Raw genomic sequence first — 20,055 nt, 5'->3', positions numbered from 1 at the left:
CTCGTTATAGCGGGCTTGAGGTATAGTGCCCGGCTGTTATCATCGGGAACCGAGCGTACATGCGTTCTAAAATCAGGTCATCCAAATTGACGGAACGTTTTTTTTTTCTTTTTTAAAGACGACAGTCTTTCTTGGGGACCTTCGACGCCAAAATTTGGGTCTGTCTGCACATTTGTCTGTTTGTCCACCGTTATTGGTTCCCTAAACGGCACCAAAGTGACCAAACGATGCTCCAAATGGCTGACCCCATGCATTCACAGTGCCGACCGATATTTCTCGAGGTTCAGTGTTCATACTTGTGCGATTGTTAAATAAAACTCATTAATTGCGCATATCTGAGGTATCATAACACGTCATTGTTATGTATGTGTCTTTTTTTACTAGAACAGGCATACATAAGTAATTGTAATACCATAGCGTTTCTCACGCTCCGCTGACCATGCAACGCTTCCACGAAAAGGCAAGTGCTTCCAACGCTTTGCTTAGACAACGCGCTGGTGGCACCTACCCGTCGCCTTGCGCTCTACACCTTTTCACCTCAGAGGCGGGCGTGCACGCTGAGCGCTTCGTTTTCCAAGATAACTGCTAGAATGCGCTCCCGTCTCACGTGTGATGTGACTTGATGCACTCGTTCGGCTCTGCTGCACGCTCGAGGCACTCTAATGCAGCGCCTCCAGAATACCATTTACCCATTTTCTTGCGCAGAACATCAAATAAACGTTTTGTTCACTCTCTCCTGACGCAAAACTTTTTCGACGACATTTCCAGCTTAATGTGCAGATGCGGGGTAATTTTTTTCTCTTCCTAATATGTTCAAGTGCATTTTACCGGTGTAAACTCCGTAACAGAAATAACATCAGCGAAGGCTTCATGAACCCCGGCACGAAACACTTTAGTATTAGCGCAAACGACAGCTAAATAAAATTCTTATCGTTACTATTGTTGCTGTTGTTGTTGCAGTAGTTGGCATTGTTTCAGCACGTTTGGAATAATAACACCGTCCAGGTGTGTTAGACCCTCATACACTGTTTTGCGATAGCCGCAGCACGTGGTATTTCTTAGAAGGTTTTTTTTTTACTTTCTTCAAAGACATATGGCAGTAAAAACCCTATTGTGATAACAAAGTTGTTCCATCAAAGGACTCGACTTTCCTCTGACGCAGTGCTGCCCCGCCTCGCACGGTGAATGAACGTACCGGTCAGAAAGTGACGTAGTCGGCGTGTACACCTACAACACTGCCCAGGACCTAATGATGGTCTTTGACTCCGAAATCTCTATAAGAAAAAAGGTGGGTTCTTGACGCTGGACCAGATGATAGAAAAAATGGCCCCGTATCTGCATGTTAATCTGCAAATGCCGTCGGAATACGATAGCCTTGCGTCTGAAAAAAAATGGACACAACGTTCATTTGATGTTCTGCGCAAGGAAATCGGTTAATGGTAATTTGAAGGTGCTGCGTTAGAGTGTCTTTAGCGTGCAGCGGAGGCGAACGAGCGCATCAAGTCACGTCACCCGCAAGACATGAGTGCTATCTGGAAGTTATCTTGGAAAATGAAGTGTGCGGCTCTGAGACAGGCATGTGGGCCCGTCTCAGAGGTGATAGGGTGTAGACCGCAAGGCAACGGGTAGGTGCCGCGACCGTGTCGTCTCAGTAAAGCGTTGGAAACACTTGCCTTTTCGTGCAAGCGTTGCATGGTCTGCGCAACGTGACAAACGCTATGGTCCTTAGAAGTATTTTTGTGTGCCTTTTTTAGTAAGCGATGCACATACAGAATATATAGGGGTTGTTATGGTGCCTCAGATATGCGCAATATTTGCTTTTTAATTGACAATCACACAATTATGAACGCTCCATCTTAAGCAACATTGGTCGACGCTGCGGAGGGGGTCGGCCGTTTGGGGTATCGGCTGATTCCCTTTAGAGTACTTGGTATAGTTAAGGGTAGACAAACAGACAAATGAACATGCATACCTAACTTTTTTCATCAAAGGGATGGGGTCAGCCGTGTGGGGTATTGGCTGGTGCAGCTTAGCATACCCGGTATCGTTGAGGGTAGACAAACAGACAAATAGACAGGCACATAAAAATTCTTGCGTCGAAGGTTCTCAAGAAAGACTATCGTCTTTAAAAGAGAGCGCGCGCAGTCTTCCGTGGTCGTTCAACGCGAAGACACCCCGTGGCGCGAACAACCTCGGTTTACCTTGGATATGGCCGGGATTGTTTAGCACGGGTAGAGAAATAGCAGGGATGAAGCAAAAGAATACACCATCTGTTACGCTTTCGGGTGAGTTCTAGCATGCTTGCTACAAATTCGATTCTCTTCAAAGAGGCGTGTTACCTCTCTTTTGCACAACTATTCCAAAAAAGCATAATTACCTCCAAAGAGAGTTCGCAAGAGAGTCATCTACATGGCCCTCCAGGAATCTCGAGAAAGCGAAACACATACTCATTTCTTTTTTTTTTGTTTTTTTTGGGGGGGGGGGCATTAGCTTAAGGATGTACTACATTGCTCAATTTTCATCCGTTTCACCAAACTTCATTGCTATGCACCCGAATATCACGAGTTCGAAAAGCTACTGCAGTGAAGTCTGGAGAGTTGAAGCTAATTGGGCGCTTGATATTTTTCGCGAGTTGCAGTTTTTGTTATCTCGTTCCCAGAGTCAAAGTAACCAATAACACGTTGTTCCTGTATCTACTCACTGCTCGATTTGTTGCATCTGACACAAACGAAAAAATATCTTGTGCTGGACATGTTCCCAGAACTCTCGTGAATTCTGATAATATAATTTAATGCGTAGCGGTCAGCTAGCACCTGCCCGTGCCAAATTGTTTTTGCTTAGCGCTGAGCATTATAAGCAGGACCAGAATCATAGTGTAAATAAACTGAGCGGTCGCGAAGACGTTGGAACGTTGGAGGGAGTGGCGGGGGGCTCGCTAAGCTGGTCGATTGCACTGTGCTACCCGCAGAGTTGCTTGTGGTCCGATGTAATGGTAACACACACGTCAGCAAGTCGACATAAATTACTTCGAAGGGAAATCTGGCTAAATGGTATGGTTAACTGTCTGTCATAAGTAGCAGCGGTTCGCGTCTTCCAATGGGGACTACAAAACATTGAATTGCGCTTGCCTAGACATACGAGTACATAGGTAATGCCCGTTACATTGTTACAAAAGTGCACAGCTGACACTTAAACAACAATCGGCATTCTCCGTACAATGACACCATTAAGCGCACTTGGATAGCTCGGCGTGGCATGCTTACCTGTCACACGCTAACACTGAAACAACAATCGGCGTTGTGCGTACATGATGCCGTTAAGCGCGCTTGCTAGCTCGGCGTGGCATCCTTACATGCCACACTAAATTCCAGGTCTTGTTTCTGTTTGAAACTGCTATTTGTGTCATTTATTGCTTTTCAGGGGCAAATCTTCTCAGGCTCTGGTTTGTTCAATCTTTAGTAGTAGTAGAAGTAGTAGTAGTAGTATGTAGCCACCTCCAGTTTGTGAATTGCTCAATAGATGACGTTGTGTGCTTATGTTCTTGGAAATAATATCACTAGATGGCGTTAGTGGTTTTCGTGCAGTTCATCATTTGTACGCTTCCCGGATGAACGGATGGACGGACAAACAGATAGACGGAAAAGCGGGTGAATGGACGGACCGACGCGCTGACAGACAGAAGCACAGATGGACGGACAGACAGACAGACAGACAGACAGACAGACACAGACAGACAGACAGACAGACAGACAGACAGACAGACAGACAGACAGACAGACAGACAGACAGACATACAGACAGACAGAGAGAGACGCGGGATGGACGCATTGGCAGGCAAACAGACATACAGAAGCACGGATGGGTATAGAGAGACAGACAAACGGACGGACGGACGCACGCATGGTCGAATGGACGGATGGACAGATGGATGGATGGATGGATGGATGGATGGATGGATGGATGGATGGATGGATGGATGGATGGATGGATCTGGAAGTACGGATCTGGATGGATCTGGATGGATGTGGAAGTATGGATGGAACTGGAAGTACCTCTGGACAGACAACGGTATTATCAAGGATAGGAAAACCGACAACAGTGAAGTGCACCGCATCGCTGACACGGATGACCTAACAATCATATCGTAGGCATGCCGATTGATTAAGGAACACTTTTTGTTTCATTATGGCTTCTAATATGCTCTCTTGCGCTGAAAGCAAACACCCGCATTCTCGCTCGTGCATTTTAACACTCGTAGCCTTCGAGGGCATTATGACGACCTTGTAGCCTTCCTTTCCATTGTCGATCACTCTTTTTCCGTAATTTGCCTATCAGAAACGTGGCTGTCGGCAGACGAAGGGCATCTGTATGCTTTGCCAGGCTATGAATCCGAATATTGTCACCGTGTCACAAATCGTGGTGGCGGATCTGCAGTCCTAATAACTTCATCAATACCATACAAACGCCGTCAGGATCTGTTTTTTGACAACATTAATTGTGAGTCTGTTTGGCTTGAAGTAGAATCTTCTGCTCTGCCATTGAACAATCGTCATACAGTCATTGCATCCATCTACTGTTCTCCCTCATCCTCGAATTCCGAGTTTTGCGTGCAGCTCGAAAGAATCCTTGCTACTCTAACCCTGGAAAACAAAAACATTATTATTTGCGGTGACGTAACCATAAATATCCTTGATACTAACACTCCAGTTTGCTTGGGATATGTTCGCTGTTTTCTTAGTTTTGGCCTGCAATCTCTGATTCACTCCCCGACTAGATGTGATATGAATGGGTCTAACACCTTAATCGACCATGTACTGTCGAATATCTTTGCTGATTCGAAGTCCGGGGTTATTGACTATTTATTCACCGACCACTATCCTGTATTTTTCTGTCTTGATGCCTGTATTCCCATAAAAAATAAGCATAATACCAAGACAGTATTCAACTCAGCGGAATTTGTTGAGATAGTGCGTAATGCTGACTGGGACTTTGTTGCACACGGAGAATGTGGCGAGGAAGCGTTTAATGAATTTTCGACAAAAATAAGCGCAATCATTGCAGAATGCACAACCACAAGTACCGTCATACATTTCTTTCGCACGCCTAGAAACCCATGGATAACTCCTGGTCTCTTGCATTCCATATCTAAAAGGGAAAACATGCGAAAAAAATTTAAATCTCAGCCTTCAAACAGCTCTCTAAAAACGCGCTTAAAAAGATATTCAAATCTACTTTCAATGCTGCTCAAGAGGGCCAAACGCGAGTATTATGAAAAACAAATATATAAGAACGGTAATGATACCAGAAAAAGCTGGCAGTTAATAAAAAAATTCTTGAACAGCAGCGAGACCACATGCTTATCAAAAATAACGGTTGATGGACGTTCCCTTACCGAGCCACTCGATATCGCTAATGCTTTCAGTGATACTTTTGCATCAAATTCCCCCGATTCACTAGTTGACCTTCATTTTCCCATTCTATCTCGTTCACCTCAGTCTTTTTACTTACATCCTACATCTGCAGACGAAGTCTTTCAAATCATGTCATCTCTTAAAACCAAAGGGCCAGGCTTAGATTCCATTCACCCGTCTAAGATAAAGCTCGTGGCACGTGAACTGTCTCCTATTTTAGCTGAAATAATTAACAAATCGTTCAAAGCAGGTGCATTTCCTGATGCTTTAAAGGTAGGAAAGATAACACCTGTTTTCAAAAAGGGCAATCGTTTGTCAACTAATAATTACCGTCCGATTTGTGTACTTCCTTTCTTTAGCAAAGTAATCGAAAAGCTTTTTTACTTGCGTTTGATGTGCTATCTGCTTAAATTTAACCTACTCTCTCCCCACCAATTTGGTTTTCGACCTGGCTACTCGACAGAGCTCGCCTTGCTCAGCTTTACTGACCAAATTAAACAAGCCATAGACGATGGATTACTTACTGGGGCAGTTTTTATTGACCTCAAGAAGGCTTTCGACACAATTAACCACCGGATCCTTCTGTGTAAACTTGAATCTTTCGGAATTGTGGGTCCCGCTTTGCAGTTCATTCGCAATTACTTAACAAATCGCTCACAGGTAGTTTATGTCAATAACAGTGCGTCATCTGCTAAGCCAGTTACCATGGGCGTCCCTCAAGGTTCAATCTTAGGCCCTCTTCTATTCCTACTTTTTATTAACGATCTACCTAGTTCCCTCAACCATACTAACTGTCTTCTTTACGCCGATGACACTACTATTTTTACATCCCAGAAAACAACTGCTGAACTTGAAAGTAGCTTAAACTCCGATCTCTGTAATATTTATCAATGGTGTGTTAACAATCATCTTTATATGAATCCCTCTAAAACTACATTTGTGGTGTATTCATCCGCACAGAACACATTTCCCTCACCAGTTTCCGTATCTCTTAACCATAATATTTCCGTATCGGATCATGTGAAGTTCTTAGGCGTAATACTACACAAGTATTTGAAATATAACTATCATGTACTCTCAATATTAAAAAAAGCTTCTTTTGGCATTCATGTTCTCATGAAAGCCCGCCCTTATTTTCAGTCACGCATTATTTTATCATTATACTATGCATATATTCATAGCCATCTTTCCTATTGCATTTCATCCTGGGGTAATACATATGCCAGTCACCTGGAGCCCCTTCTACATCTTCAGAAACGGGCACTACGTCTGATCGCCTTCGCTCCATTTCAATCGCCTTCTACGCCACTCTTTATTTTTCCGTGCTTCCAATTAATCTTTTATTCACTCTGAAGTTAGCTATATTGATGTACCGCCTCATTTATCATGGTCTATGTGTTTCAGGGCTATCCACACAACATCTTGTCAATACTAATAACACTAGGTTTTCAGCCTGTCACAATTTCCTTCTCCCTAAAGTGCGTAGCAATTATGGAAAACTAACTCTTAAATTTACAGGTGTATCCGTATGGAACAACATACCACTTGAAATAAAGTTATGTCCCACATTCTATTCGTTTCACAGAATGTTTAAAGAGTACCTAATCACAAAACGTGTTTTCTAAACTCTGCCGTCGTGCCTTACTCCTAATTTTAGTATTTCTTTTACTCACTATACCACTTGCTGTTACACAGAACTTTTCTTGTCTTGTTATTATGAAATTTTAACTATTCTTTGTTTAATTCGTACAAAGTGTTTTTCACTGAGTGCTGCATTGTTATCGCACTTGACTTATTCTCTAACGGAGGTCCCCCCGACAGTTTTCTAACTTCGGGACCTCCTCTGTACTGTAGAATTTTATTCATGTAAATGTATGCATTCCTGAAATAAAGTTTGATTTGATTTGATTTGATTTGATGAATGGATGGACGGACGGATGGACGGACGCACGGAAGGACGGACGGACAGACAGACAGACAAACAGACAGACAGACAGAAGGACGGACGGACGCATGTACAGACATACAGACACACTCACAGAAGAAAGAACAGACAGAAAGACAAACATACAGACAGATGGATGGACGGACTGACATACAGACAAAGATACGGACGGACAGACGCACGCACGAACGCACAGATGGATGGACAGTGAGAAGCACGTACGGATGGATGGGCCCATGGACAGACGCATGGACAGAAGCATGGATGGACAGGCAGATAGACAGACAGAAGCACGGGTGCATGGACCAACATACAGAATAACAGATGCACAGATACACAAGCACAGACTCACGTATAGGCAGACAGATATACAAAAGCGTGAAAGTACTGATGGGAAGAAGCACAGACAGACGAACGGAAACACTACCAGACGCGCGGACGGACAGACAGACAGACAGATAACGCACGCTTCCCTCATCATCATTCACTCCGTGGATATGCTGCGATTTCTTTTTCATTGGGACTTTTCGCTCACCGACAACGCCTCCATGGGCTCCCCCACGCTACCTGGTGAAGTGAAGCGCACTAGACAGTACAAAAAATTGTCACAGACAATACGACTGCTCCCTTGTCCATCCTGTTTATAGCGTTTCGCGTTACCAAGTATGCATCACTGACTGACCAAATTTTTTAATCTTCGGAAGCCAGCTACTCATCACCGCATGAAAGACGTCTTGCTTTACACTCCAAGGTTGCCGAAGCGAATGGGTCCTCAATGCGCTACCACTATAATGAGATTCGCGATGGCAATTTATGAAATAATAATAAACATTTTGGTGCTAGTGTTAAAATTGATAAGCTGGTGACAAGGTACCATCTTCAATATTGAAGTAACTCCTGTATTTAACCTTTAGTTAAAATATTGCTTAAATTCTATGGCCACCTTACCTTAGCTTATATAATTGTGTTATGTTTCCGTTTTTTTAACGGCATTGCGACGTTGTTAAATATTGTGAATATTTTTCTTAAAGAAAAAGTGGTATAGTTCCGTGCCTGCCTGGAAAATTGTTGCCTTACTATATGAATATTATTCAATTTTGTTCTAAATTTCAATGATAGACAGGACTGGACTGGACTGGACTGGACTGGACTGATAGATAGATAGATAGATAGATAGATAGATAGATAGATAGATAGATAGATAGATAGATAGATAGATAGATAGATAGATAGATAGATAGATAGATAGATAGATAGATAGATAGATAGATAGATAGATAGATAGATAGATAGATAGATAGATAGATAGATAGATAGATAGATAGATAGATAGATAGATAGATAGATAGATAGATAGATAGATAGATAGATAGATAGATAGATAGATAGATAGATAGATAGATAGATAGATAGATAGATAGATAGATAGATAGATAGATAGATAGATAGATAGATAGATAGATAGATAGATAGATAGATAGATAGATAGATAGATAGATAGATAGATAGATAGATAGATAGATAGATAGATAGATAGATAGATAGATAGATAGATGCATGCTTTGAATGCATCTTTTATGTCCTTTTTTGCCAGATATGCGAAGCGAAGGCTGCTTACCCTGACGTCCATTTCGGCGTCGCTGCCTACGACGTCGATTACGACTCCGTTCCCTCCGACTGCCCGAGTATGCAGATCGGCTTCGGTGCCTGTAGGCGCGTGGAGGCGCTGCGACGGCTGAGCGAGTTCATGAAGACGCATTTCACGGACGCCTCCCGTCGGCAGGAGTGCCTTGATCTGCCTCTCGTGTGAGCTGCCTCTTACATAGGGGAACTTGCCACGCCGGGCACTCCAATAGGTAAAATAGAAAATGTAGATGAATCATTGTACCTTATCTCGAAAAATAAAGATGGACTGCTGATTGCTACGCACTTGCACTCGTTGCACAATTCAGCACCATATAAAAAGCAATGTCACGCGTGCCAACGCCACTCGCACTTCCATCTTTTTTTTTCTATTTTTACGGAACCGGCCCAACACATACGTACTCACTGCCTCGAGCAAACCATGCCTGATTGTATAGGAACACTTCCGATTACCTTTGAATCTTATGATGAGGCTGCGCGCACGATGTGAGCAATGGAGTTTATTCTAGATATAAGACGGTCACCGAAAAACTTGAAAAAGGTAAATCTTCAATGGCACAAAAATGACAATACCTACACACTTAACCGTTGATCAAATTACCGAGGATGGACGATTGTGTTTGAGGCTATCATTGCAGCGACTGGGTCGATCGTTTTCTTTATGGACACATGTTTGTCCAATGTGGTGTTTCATTCCCACCTGCTGCAGTTTCACTTGCTTAGCCGTCAGAACCACAGGACATCTGAATATAGAGAAAGAAGCGCGCCTAGCGTTATAACAAAGTTCGCGTGAACACCTCGTTCTAAGCCAAATAAATATGCGAAATTTCATTGCGATATAAATGGTGGAGCACAAGGAAAAGTAGGAGACAAGTAACAGAGTTGACATACAACTGTGGGGGCGCTAGTTGTCGCGAAAGATGGTAAGCAGCTTGCCGTGGGCCGGGCTCACGTTCGGGAACACGCGCGCACGGTGGACAGAAGTCATTCGCGCCCGACCTACAGTGCACTAAAGATGTCTCTTCTCGTTCTTGTCTCCTGGGATCTTTGAAGGCTTCAGCCGACATGGCGATAACATGTCTGCTCGTCATCTACAAAGCTCGAGTGTAGTGCATTATAGAAGAAAGTTTGAACGCTGGACACAGAATTTGCTGTGATGTGACGGAAAGCACAGCTTCGGTGAACACAATCCAAGTATTGTGCCCACAGAACTTCCAACTGCGAAATTACCCCCCCGAGCGACGAAACGACCAAGGCAAGTCCACCGCTTACTTTATTTCGAAATGGAGGTATACCTTGTTTAGATGGGGTATTCCCGCTGACTTTGCATGTTAGACTGCACTTGTGGGAGTGTAATTATTTGTTACCTACTGATAGATAGCAGTAAAACACTTGTTGCTCACCCTACTTCAACGCTGCACACGGCGAAGCGCTTGCTGCTGATGCTCTCGCTGACTCTTACCTATATCATGTGAGTGGATGGCATGCACTCTTCACAAAGTAAGTCCGAGGCGCCTTGCACGGAAGTAAATGTGGTGCACATGTAGAGTAACCTGGCGCTCCTTCTCTTAGTCCTAGGGCGTTTTGCCTCGATAGACGGCTACGCCGGAAACGGTGGCACTGAAAGTGCCACCATCCACTCGTGTGATCTCGCTAAGAATGAGTGACCATATATCTACAGTTCGTAATCTACCACCGACCGTATAACTACAGTTGTTCGAACCCTATTATCACTTTGCTCGCCTTAGGAACTACGCTGCTTTTGTGCACTTGTAAACGAAACACTTGGTTATACTTGATTGCTGAAGCACGATCTGTGCGATAGCAGAGACGTGGGGAGATTTCAGGCATCTTCGGAAACTGATTTTATCAACGCAAAAACAGGAATTTGAAACCATTTGTTTTATTTCCTTCACATATAGTTTCACAGATAAAAGACAATAGAAAAAAATCTGCCAATAGTTCACTTGTTTACCACCCAAGTAATGATTGGTGCATGTGCACAGCAAAAACAAACTATTCAGTACGGCAAATGATGATATATCAGTGAGGCAGAATAATAGCAAACGACCATAGTCAACAGAATTAACATGCGCATGAAACACACATTAGATGGGAGTAATCCCCTCCACATCAGAAGTACTTCTTCACTTGTCATATACGTGCGCACGAGGCGATCAGGGGTGCCCCCCCCCCCCCCCGTTAACTAAACAGGGGTGCAAAGTCAGCCCCGCACAATGACCTAATAGGACAAAGGGGTGTGAATACAAATGTATTCTTTTTTCTCTTTGCCTTGCGGGGTTATTGCTCTTGCAATGTAGGAAGCCTCATCACTGCACGGCATGTGTAAAGCGGCACCTAGCACACTTTGTGTTTTTGTACCTCTTGCTCACATTTCGGAAACCATAAACATTATAATTTCCACTGCCACTCCCAGTGCCTGCCCTATTTCAGTAGTACACGATCAAACATGGAAGAGTGGTCGCAAAACTGCCAGTGCCTAGCCAGCGAACCACCAAGGTCATAATTTAAAACTTGGTTGAAGCACACTAAAAAACAGACGACAGAAAAGGCTGACAAGAACAGCGCTTGCTCTCACAGCTGAAGGCTTAATAATGAACCTTTAGTTGTGAGAGCAAGCGCTGTCCTTGTCGGCCTTTTCTGTGCGTGTGTTTTTGGTGCGCTTCAACAAAATTTTCAATTAAGAACGTAATGCAACTGGCCCAACTTGTCATCCTCCAGTAACCACCCAAGTGATGCCAACTGACCGCCTGCTTGGGCTGGCTGCGTGGGCATGCCCCGAATGACAGCTGTGACGGTTGCTGCATGGCGTCGCTATCATCTGTGAAAGATGCGAATTACGGCACTGTTTTGGTAACTTCTCATGGCAACGTGTAGACTCGGGCACAACGGCAACACCGCAACTGCGCTTCGACCTCGGGGTGGTTTAGGTACCCTTTCCCTCACTGAAGTCACCTTTGGGTCAAGTATTCTAGCGACGTTTTCGTTTGGATAGGAAAAAGATATAATACAGACCTTAAAAGTGAACCGAAAGTAACGCACGGAAACGGAAAGCTTTGCGAGTGCTAGCCCATGTCATTATTTTATATTCAAAGCATTTCACCTTAGAAAAACAAGTATCGCCCAAACAGGCCAATTGCGCACCTGAAGAATCAGGTTTCCTCGTTTTTCCAAAGGGTGAACAATGAATACTCTAACGTGCATATGCTTTATGTGCTTATGCCCTAATGTGCTTTATGAAACACAAAAATAATCTGTCAGTTTCCGACAGAATATTCGCTATAAAATCCAGTGCACATTCAGTCCTCATACATCGGTGAAAGTGACCATTGAGTGAGCGATAGTTTAATTGAACACCCATATTTCTTAAGCGCGTTATAGGCAGTCATTAAGCAATGCATAGTTCCAAATAATATGTCACAGCTTGATTATATATGTCTGACAAACTAATGTAAAGAAGAGAGATTCATGCACGTGACATATAGCAGTCTTTATACGTCTACTTATAACGTGCTTGACATGTAATCGAGTGTGTCTTTGATATCTCTCCTAAGAAAATCGCATTCTTAACACGTTAATGGCGTTTATGTACAGGCTTCTAATCTCTCTTTTGCTCAATTAAGATCTTGTTTCCTCTAACTCAGCTTATCTTATAGTCGCATCCTTCCACCTTTCCTCATATGCGTATATTTTCTGTGCACACAAATGAGGAACTGGCTAAAAGTCCGCAGTTCTGCTTCTTCTTACCCTTGTACTGACTCCCGAGTGTCGTTTCATTTGTTGCGATAGCAATTATATGGACACACTCAGCTGGTTTTTGCAGTCGGCGTCACCGTTTGTCGCCACCGTCATGCCCCGTATATGTATTGGTAGCTATATATATAGAAAAACAACAGAGAATATTATTTCATAAAAATACTTCCCTTGAAGTGGGGAATCCAAAGTGTGACCTGTCGCTTCGGAGCGCGTGTCCTCGGCCATTTAGCAAGGCCCCAGAAATTCAGCGCTAGTTTTGGTTTTGAGAAACATGCACGCCAGTAGCCATTGCCGGGGATCCTAAGATCCGGTTTAAAAGAATGTAAATGTTCGCATCTATGGGTTTCCGTAAGTTTTTACACATACAAAATTCGATACGCCTCCAAAGAACTTCTCTTTTTGTTATATGTCTCTTATTTCTTATTTTGTGAATTGAACCAGGGGAAGTGCTGGAAGTAAATGACTTGAGTTCATAGCGCTTGCCTCCGCTCGTTTTCGCCACTCGCTCTGTGATATTAGAAGTTGGATCATGATCAGTGATCTCGCTTGGTTAGCGTTTCAACTACGGGAAAGATAAAGACAGCAAGTCGTGGCGGGCAGGAATCGGAAGCCGCACTGAGCTATGCCGAACAAGCCAACCATGCATTTGTAGATGATGGCCAAATTGCGCAACATGTTTTCCGCGGCTTTTTGGTGTACTAACCCGGGTATTTGTAGTTCCGCGAAGGTTTATCAGTGTTTCCTAAAAGCAACAAGTGAGAACAAGATTGTGGACCAATTATTGGAGCAGGTATTGATTTTGCACGAGTACATGAGTAAAACCAATCATCTGCAAGCCTTACCGAACTGAGATAAGTGCAGTGTCGCTTGACTAAATAGTGAAGACGGCAGCCTAGCTGCTGTCGGCAAAATGCGTTAATTGAAAGGCTCAATTTTGAGTCTGCTCGGCTACATAGCTTCAACTTCTTTTACTTTTGGCGTGTAGTCAAAATGACATCAAGTAATCATAGGCTGCTTCATGCTCATGAAAAGTTTGTATCCTTGGTTTAAAAATTTGCGATTCTTTATTTTAATTCTGTCACTCAGATCCACGTGATGGACTAAATGATTCTAAAAAAAGTAACAGCTTTGCCACAAAGGAGAAACGATGAACGTGATAGCAACAAATTGAAAGGTCACGCGTAGAATGGCAAGCAGGTCGTAACGTGCCCAGCATTTCTCATGCACAAATGACGCACAAAACGTATTCATAGTTACTGATGAACGCGAATAAGCGTCTTAGTTGTTACTTCGCTGCGTCTGAAAAGCACGCCCTTTCCGCAAATGGAGGCTGTGCAAGGAATGCCGTGACCTTTGTTGCGCCCCGTAACTACAACAGAATCGTTCCAGTCAAGCCGAACGTCAGCCAAGACGTTTGATCCTCCCCACCGGGAGATGAAGGCGCGCGAGTAATTGTCCACTCCCCTCCTTTCCACGGATGAAAGTACGCGAGATAGATGAGAGCCGCTGCTAGGGAGCCTTCATGGGCACGTGTCTTCGTGAGACGCACGCACATGAAGGCTCTCTAGCCGCTGCACGCTCATTGCGCCATCTATCTGATAATGCTAAAAAAACCATGTTCTCCCCCCCCCCCCCCCCGAGATGCCCACCAACAGTGGTAAGTGTTTGACCTGAATCGCTTGCCATTTGAATGTTCAAGGAGGTACCCCTCGGTGGCTCTGTGGTGAACGCCTCGCATTCAGGACGCGGAGGTCCGACATTCGATTCCGTGCGCCAGAGTCTTTTTTTCTGGATTTTTTCTTTGTTTCGTTTTCACATATATAGATACATATACGGTACATGACATTAATGCCGATGCCGGCAGCGAAATCCAGCCGCGAGTGTCCATATAATTGCTATCGCAATAAAATTATTACACAGAATGTTACTAAAGCGAACGTTTGGACAAGCGACATTTTGTTGAAGGCAATCCTGTTGCACTGAGGAGCGCAAGTCAGCTTGCCGAAACAATGTTTCCAGTGAAGCTTTCTCGAAAAACTTCTGATTGCTTCAAGCTTCTCCGTGCCTCTTCAGTCTCGTTTGGTACTGAAGTTTTGTAACAAAGCTATGAGCTCCATCACAGCGAACGTGATTGAGTTAAACGCAACGCATTCTTTTCGCGATCAATGATAATTTTCGCATTGCTTCGGATATTCTGGGTTCAACATTTGCTCATTATGTCCGTATATCAGTTGCAAATTGGAGCTGCTTTTGTAGATTGATACTTTCACACTACGTGCATGTCCATATTTTTTATACAAAATGTGCAAAGAAGAATTTCATTTTTTTTGTGCCGACAGAGTTTCGTTTTACTGAGAAATCAGTCTGCTTAACTTTCGCCTCTTCAGAAAACGCGAACTAAAGTGCCACCCGTTTGTCATTTGTGCGTGCGAAGTGCGCTGCACATTTCGTTGTGCTTGCTGTTTTTCGCGTCAATTGCAATTCGCTGCTGCCGTATCCATCGCTTCGCTCTTGTGGGGAAACTCTGATTTTTTTAGTACCTGCTGTCGAGGCCCAAATTACAACTCTACTGTTAGGAATTAGTGCTGTCACCTTATATTTGATGATTCATTGTTTTTATCCGGATGATTTCACAAGTTACTCTTCAGAGGACATGCTATGAAGTTAAGTTGTGGCAACAATGTTTCATGCGTTAGAAATACTGTGCTGACTTATGAGTTGAAGTGTAGGGGCTTATTTTTCTTTGTTAGTCGTAATACTAAAAAACTAGTGACCTCATTGAGGGGACACTAAAGTCAAAGAACAATTTACGTCAGAGTGAACTCTCAATGTACGACAACATCTAAAACAACTATATTATCAACAACAGTGCCCTACGTACCGAGAAATTAAGGCAAATGCACAAGAACACATGCGCCGCAGTAGGACATTCTCAAAATCATACCGATGACATCAGACAGACCGCCTGCAATTAATAACTAGTAAACAATCTAGCTGCACTAAAAAGAATCTTCTCTGCATCAACAGACACAATAAAATGCTACTTGTTCGTTTGAGTGTGAGTCACGAAAAAAAGAACCGCCAGACGTTACGATGGGGAATGGTGCGAGTGGTTCAGAAATTCAATTTTTGCGTAGTTACACTACACAGGTGATGCCATTCAGTTGGGCGCAGTTGAACCAAAAAACGTCAGCAATTTCGGAGCCAATGGAGGGAAATCGATCAATGGCCGTTGCTGCTGTTACGCTTCCCACAGCTTTCGGTCTGCTGCTACTAGTGCAGTAAAGCCGGGCAACGTTGTGCACAGCAACATTGACGCGAGTCTGTCCGGTCGGTCTGCTTCTTTAGGCGGGTAATTTGAAGTGCGCTAACCAGATGTAGATCACCAAAACGTGTTTTCATTTCAAAATAAGCCCTTCCTTGCCATAAAAGTAACACTACGAGGTTTCTGGACCACTATTTCAACAATCAACGTCGATGTAATAGTTGCCTTTAGTGTCCCTTAAATATTATACTCACTAATGCTATTTTATACTGCTATCATAATATTTGAAGCCACATGAAGCACTTTTCGGAAACGTGTGAAAACTGGCTACTTTTTGTTCACTGTAACGGCGTATTTATTCCTAAACTAGCAGGGTCTCTAGAAATACAACACGCTTGTAGCCAAAGAGGAGGTGCAGGTATATAAGCCCGAAGTCAGATCGAGGGGAGTGCTTCATAGAGAAAAGATAATAAAAAATTGGTGTTTCTAAACCCCTTCAACAAGTGGGCTTCCCCTGAAAAAAATCCCTGGCTACGGGCCTGAAATACCACCATTGTTTTTTCGAGACGTTTGCATAAACAGCTCAAACAGACAGACTTGACGCAAACGATTGATCTTGTCTATGCTGCGTAACCAACAATGCATGAAAGTTTCACTGACATGTGTCTCCTACAATGCCCGTTGCTTCATGGCCCAGCTGCTCTAGGTGACCAGCTGAGGAAAGCACAAAACTTAAGTCGGTCTTCTTTCGTATGATCGTCTATTGCTCGCAGCTAGAAAGGTTTAGTGAAGGACGCCCCAGCCAAGAATATGCGGGTCACACTGCTGAGTGTTTGTTTGTTTTTGAGCGCCATCTGCTGTGCTCGTGCTGGGAAGATCAAGGGTCCCGCATTTTGCCGTAAGTTTGAAGCTCTTGGTGATTTATTTTCTAGCAGCTGGACGAACCTCAGACTCAAGGCGCCTTCGAAAGGGCTTTGCACACTTAGGCGCTTTTATCGACAGTGGGGCAAATGAAACGCAACCCACCCACTCTAAAAAATTTTATACGGAAGAGGGGGACTGTACTTTTCACTGCTCTTGAAAGAGGTCCCGTTCAGCAGCACACCAAATAATTCAACAACTGAGGTGAAGTGTTCTTTTGCGTGACGGTGAAGTAATGAATGGAAATTTCTGTAACCCTTGACTTTTGCAGAATGCTTGGTTTCATGGCGGAAACGGGGGTACGCTAACTAAGGTGGTGAAGTTATCATTTTAAAAGAAAAACTGCTCATTTTGGCACCAATTAGTACCCCTCCTCAAAGGTGCGGGGGGGAGGGGAGGAGAAATTGTCGCGCTTTCATTTGAAGCAGACTTTTCGAACAGCTTGGTCATTAAACCAGGGCTGCCACGCCAGTTTCTCGATCTCTTGACGTTATCAACGGACGCCTTAACTAGGCAGCAACTAGGACGCCTTAACTAGGCAACGAGAACCTGACCGGAACCTGGGAAGTGACTTCAAGGTTAACACTCGAGAAAAGAGTAATGATGGAGCATTGTATAATGCGATAGAAAGAAGCAGTGAACAGTGGCGTAGGTTAGGTATGCACATGCTAAAAACACCGTTAACCCATAGAGGACGGGGTTCCATTTTTTACGCGAGTGTTTTTACGGTAGTGTCCACCAAAACTTTACTAACGCATTTCCGTCACGTAAATAACGTTGATAAGGGGCAAGCTATCAGATGGCAAACACAAACTGGAAGGGAAGTTTCTGGTGCAAGTTGAAGGCACGCCCTTTTTATCCGCGATGATAGCTTCCCGGTGCTCTACCCGCTGCGCTACCATCAAACATGTATGTAGCGTCACAAACAAGCCTTTTATCTCACACACTTCCCACGATGCTCTTCACTGACGGGGTGTCGCCATGTGGTAGTGGTAAATAAGTAATGCATCATGACGTTAGCCAGTGCCGCCCAGGAGCGCTTCAGCAGTTTCAGCGCAGCGAAGGCTTTAAATTTATATTGTAGGAAACTCTGGTCGGTGAAGTACTTTTTGCTGGGCTAGCCAGTTTATATTCCTATGCAGGCCAGAAAGATGTGGCCCTTATTGAACTCCCCTTCACTTCTTTCCTTGTGTTTGCGTCACGCAAAAACAGTCATATCTTTGTCGCCTGTACAGGAATATGGTCGGCTGCCATTCGATTTGGTGACGACGCAGTGAAGTGTATAAGGCCTCCCCGCCAGCGTTGGACAGCTTCCGAATAGAGCAACAATGTTTCTCCGCTGGGCATTAAGTACGGTGGTGTCGACTAATAAAACGGCTGCAGTAAGCACCGCAAAAAAGCAACGACGTCCGCCGATGACTGTCCTGCAGATGAGTGCTTTAGTACAGCAAGAGACATGCAAGCAGTTAGCGGAATGCCCTTCCGCGTTCACAGCTCTACCTACGAACACTACCTCTCGCTTTCCCGGAGCGCAGTGGAGTAGTGCAGGCATAAATGCAGGCATAGGCTACCATACTACTGAGGATCGCATACCCTGCCGTTTTGCTCCTCAAAAGACAACTTTGAAAGAGTGAATACCGAACACCAGCGTTCATTACGTTCATGTTAAAGCCATCTTTGCGAGCAATTCACCATTGTGTGCAGATATGCGTATGTAGATGTACCACCAGGCATCAACGCACGTGCATCTACATCAAACGGTGCTTTAGCTGCCAAACGCCACTAGACATTTTGCAAGCTCTCATATATCAATGTACCGTAAGTATACGACCAGTTATATGACGGTAGGTCTCACTTTTATTTGATACCGGTTCCAATGACAGAAGAGTCTGGTATTTAAGGCAAGCAGGAGTTCGGATATGCAGTTGCATAGGTGAAATATTTGGCTAAGGCATCTTACTCTACTATCTTGACGGCTTCTTGGAAAGTCTCATAAAGAACTCCACCCAACGATGTTGTCACCAATATTGTTGCATCGTCGACGTACGCGGCGCGTTGTATATGCGAAAGTTTGTGTAGTGTAGGTGACAGCTATGCCATGGTCATGTTGAATAGTCCGAATTGTGCAAAGTGCGCTTGGTGGAAGAATTAATCATGCCTGATAGAAGTTCGTGGCTCTGCCTTCAGATATGAAGCCTTGCGCGCGGTAATAGGCATATTTTTCAGATCGAGAGGAGGCGCGGTTCTTTGGCATCTGGTGATATAAGGCGTAATAAAATGCCTCCCCTTCAAACGTTTATTTTTCTGCCCTTCGCCTGTGCCGGGCTAATATTTCGCAAAATATTTTATAATTTCCACTTACCACATTCCTTTTCTCCACACAGTACTGAACTTCTGCTAAAATTTTATCAAATTCGATGAAGAAAGAATAAGTTGCTTAGAATAAACTTTGCCTGTCCGAGCGATTTTCACTACTACCAGAATGTTTATCTATATCTGTGGACTGCTGTATCATCCTTAAATGTTTGCCCATCCTATACTTCAAGGTAAGGTTATTCTCTAGTCGCCTTCAGAAGCGCTTCTACGATGCAGGATGAAGAAATGAATTAGCGGCCCTGTAGAGGGCAACAATCTCCGCAGTCGCAGACGTTGGCTTTTAGGCCATCTTGAAAAGACGATAAATAGACAATTGTACCGCACCGACAGATTGCGGCACCGATCCATCACTGTAGACGTTCTCACAAAGACACTACGTCGCTAAGATCGGAGACAGGGTGAGCTCTTTTGTTTTCGGCCACGTGTTGTAACGCTGTTATTCATTGAAACCCCGTTCCGTGAGCAGAAACCTGAGTCAGAAACTTTTAAAAACAAGTATGGGGACCAAATTCACTTGCAAAAGTACGTGATATACGATGGCACCATAAATCTCGTATTCATGCTACCGCGGGCAATTTATCATATTGGTTGCTTCCTCTCCACCCACTCGGCTTTGCTTTGCCGAAAGCACAAATATATTTCGTGGTCCGAGTCTCCAGGGCCACTAAACGAATCTTAGCTTCGCGAGAACCCTGCAGGGGCGTCTGCTTCTGTAG

The 20,055-nt window shown here is 44.0% G+C and overlaps 1 protein-coding gene across 1 annotated transcript in view; it reads left to right on the top strand.

Annotated features, from left to right (window-relative positions):
* The first annotated feature begins 16,736 nt into the window (after positions 1-16,736).
* The window catches only part of LOC119179853 (uncharacterized), a 32,045-nt gene continuing 28,726 nt past the window's right edge, over positions 16,737-20,055 (top strand). Inside the window, exon 1 of the mRNA XM_037430976.2 lies at positions 16,737-16,940. Within this exon, the coding sequence (XP_037286873.2) occupies positions 16,853-16,940 (88 nt within the window). The 5' untranslated portion in view covers positions 16,737-16,852. The remainder of the gene's footprint in view (positions 16,941-20,055) is intronic.

This window comes from Rhipicephalus microplus, chromosome 7 (genome assembly GCF_043290135.1).
Source record: "Rhipicephalus microplus isolate Deutch F79 chromosome 7, USDA_Rmic, whole genome shotgun sequence".
NCBI lineage: Eukaryota > Metazoa > Arthropoda > Arachnida > Ixodida > Ixodidae > Rhipicephalus > Rhipicephalus microplus.
The sequence above is the reverse complement of the archived record's forward strand: the minus strand, read 5'-3'. Positions and strand labels throughout refer to the sequence as shown.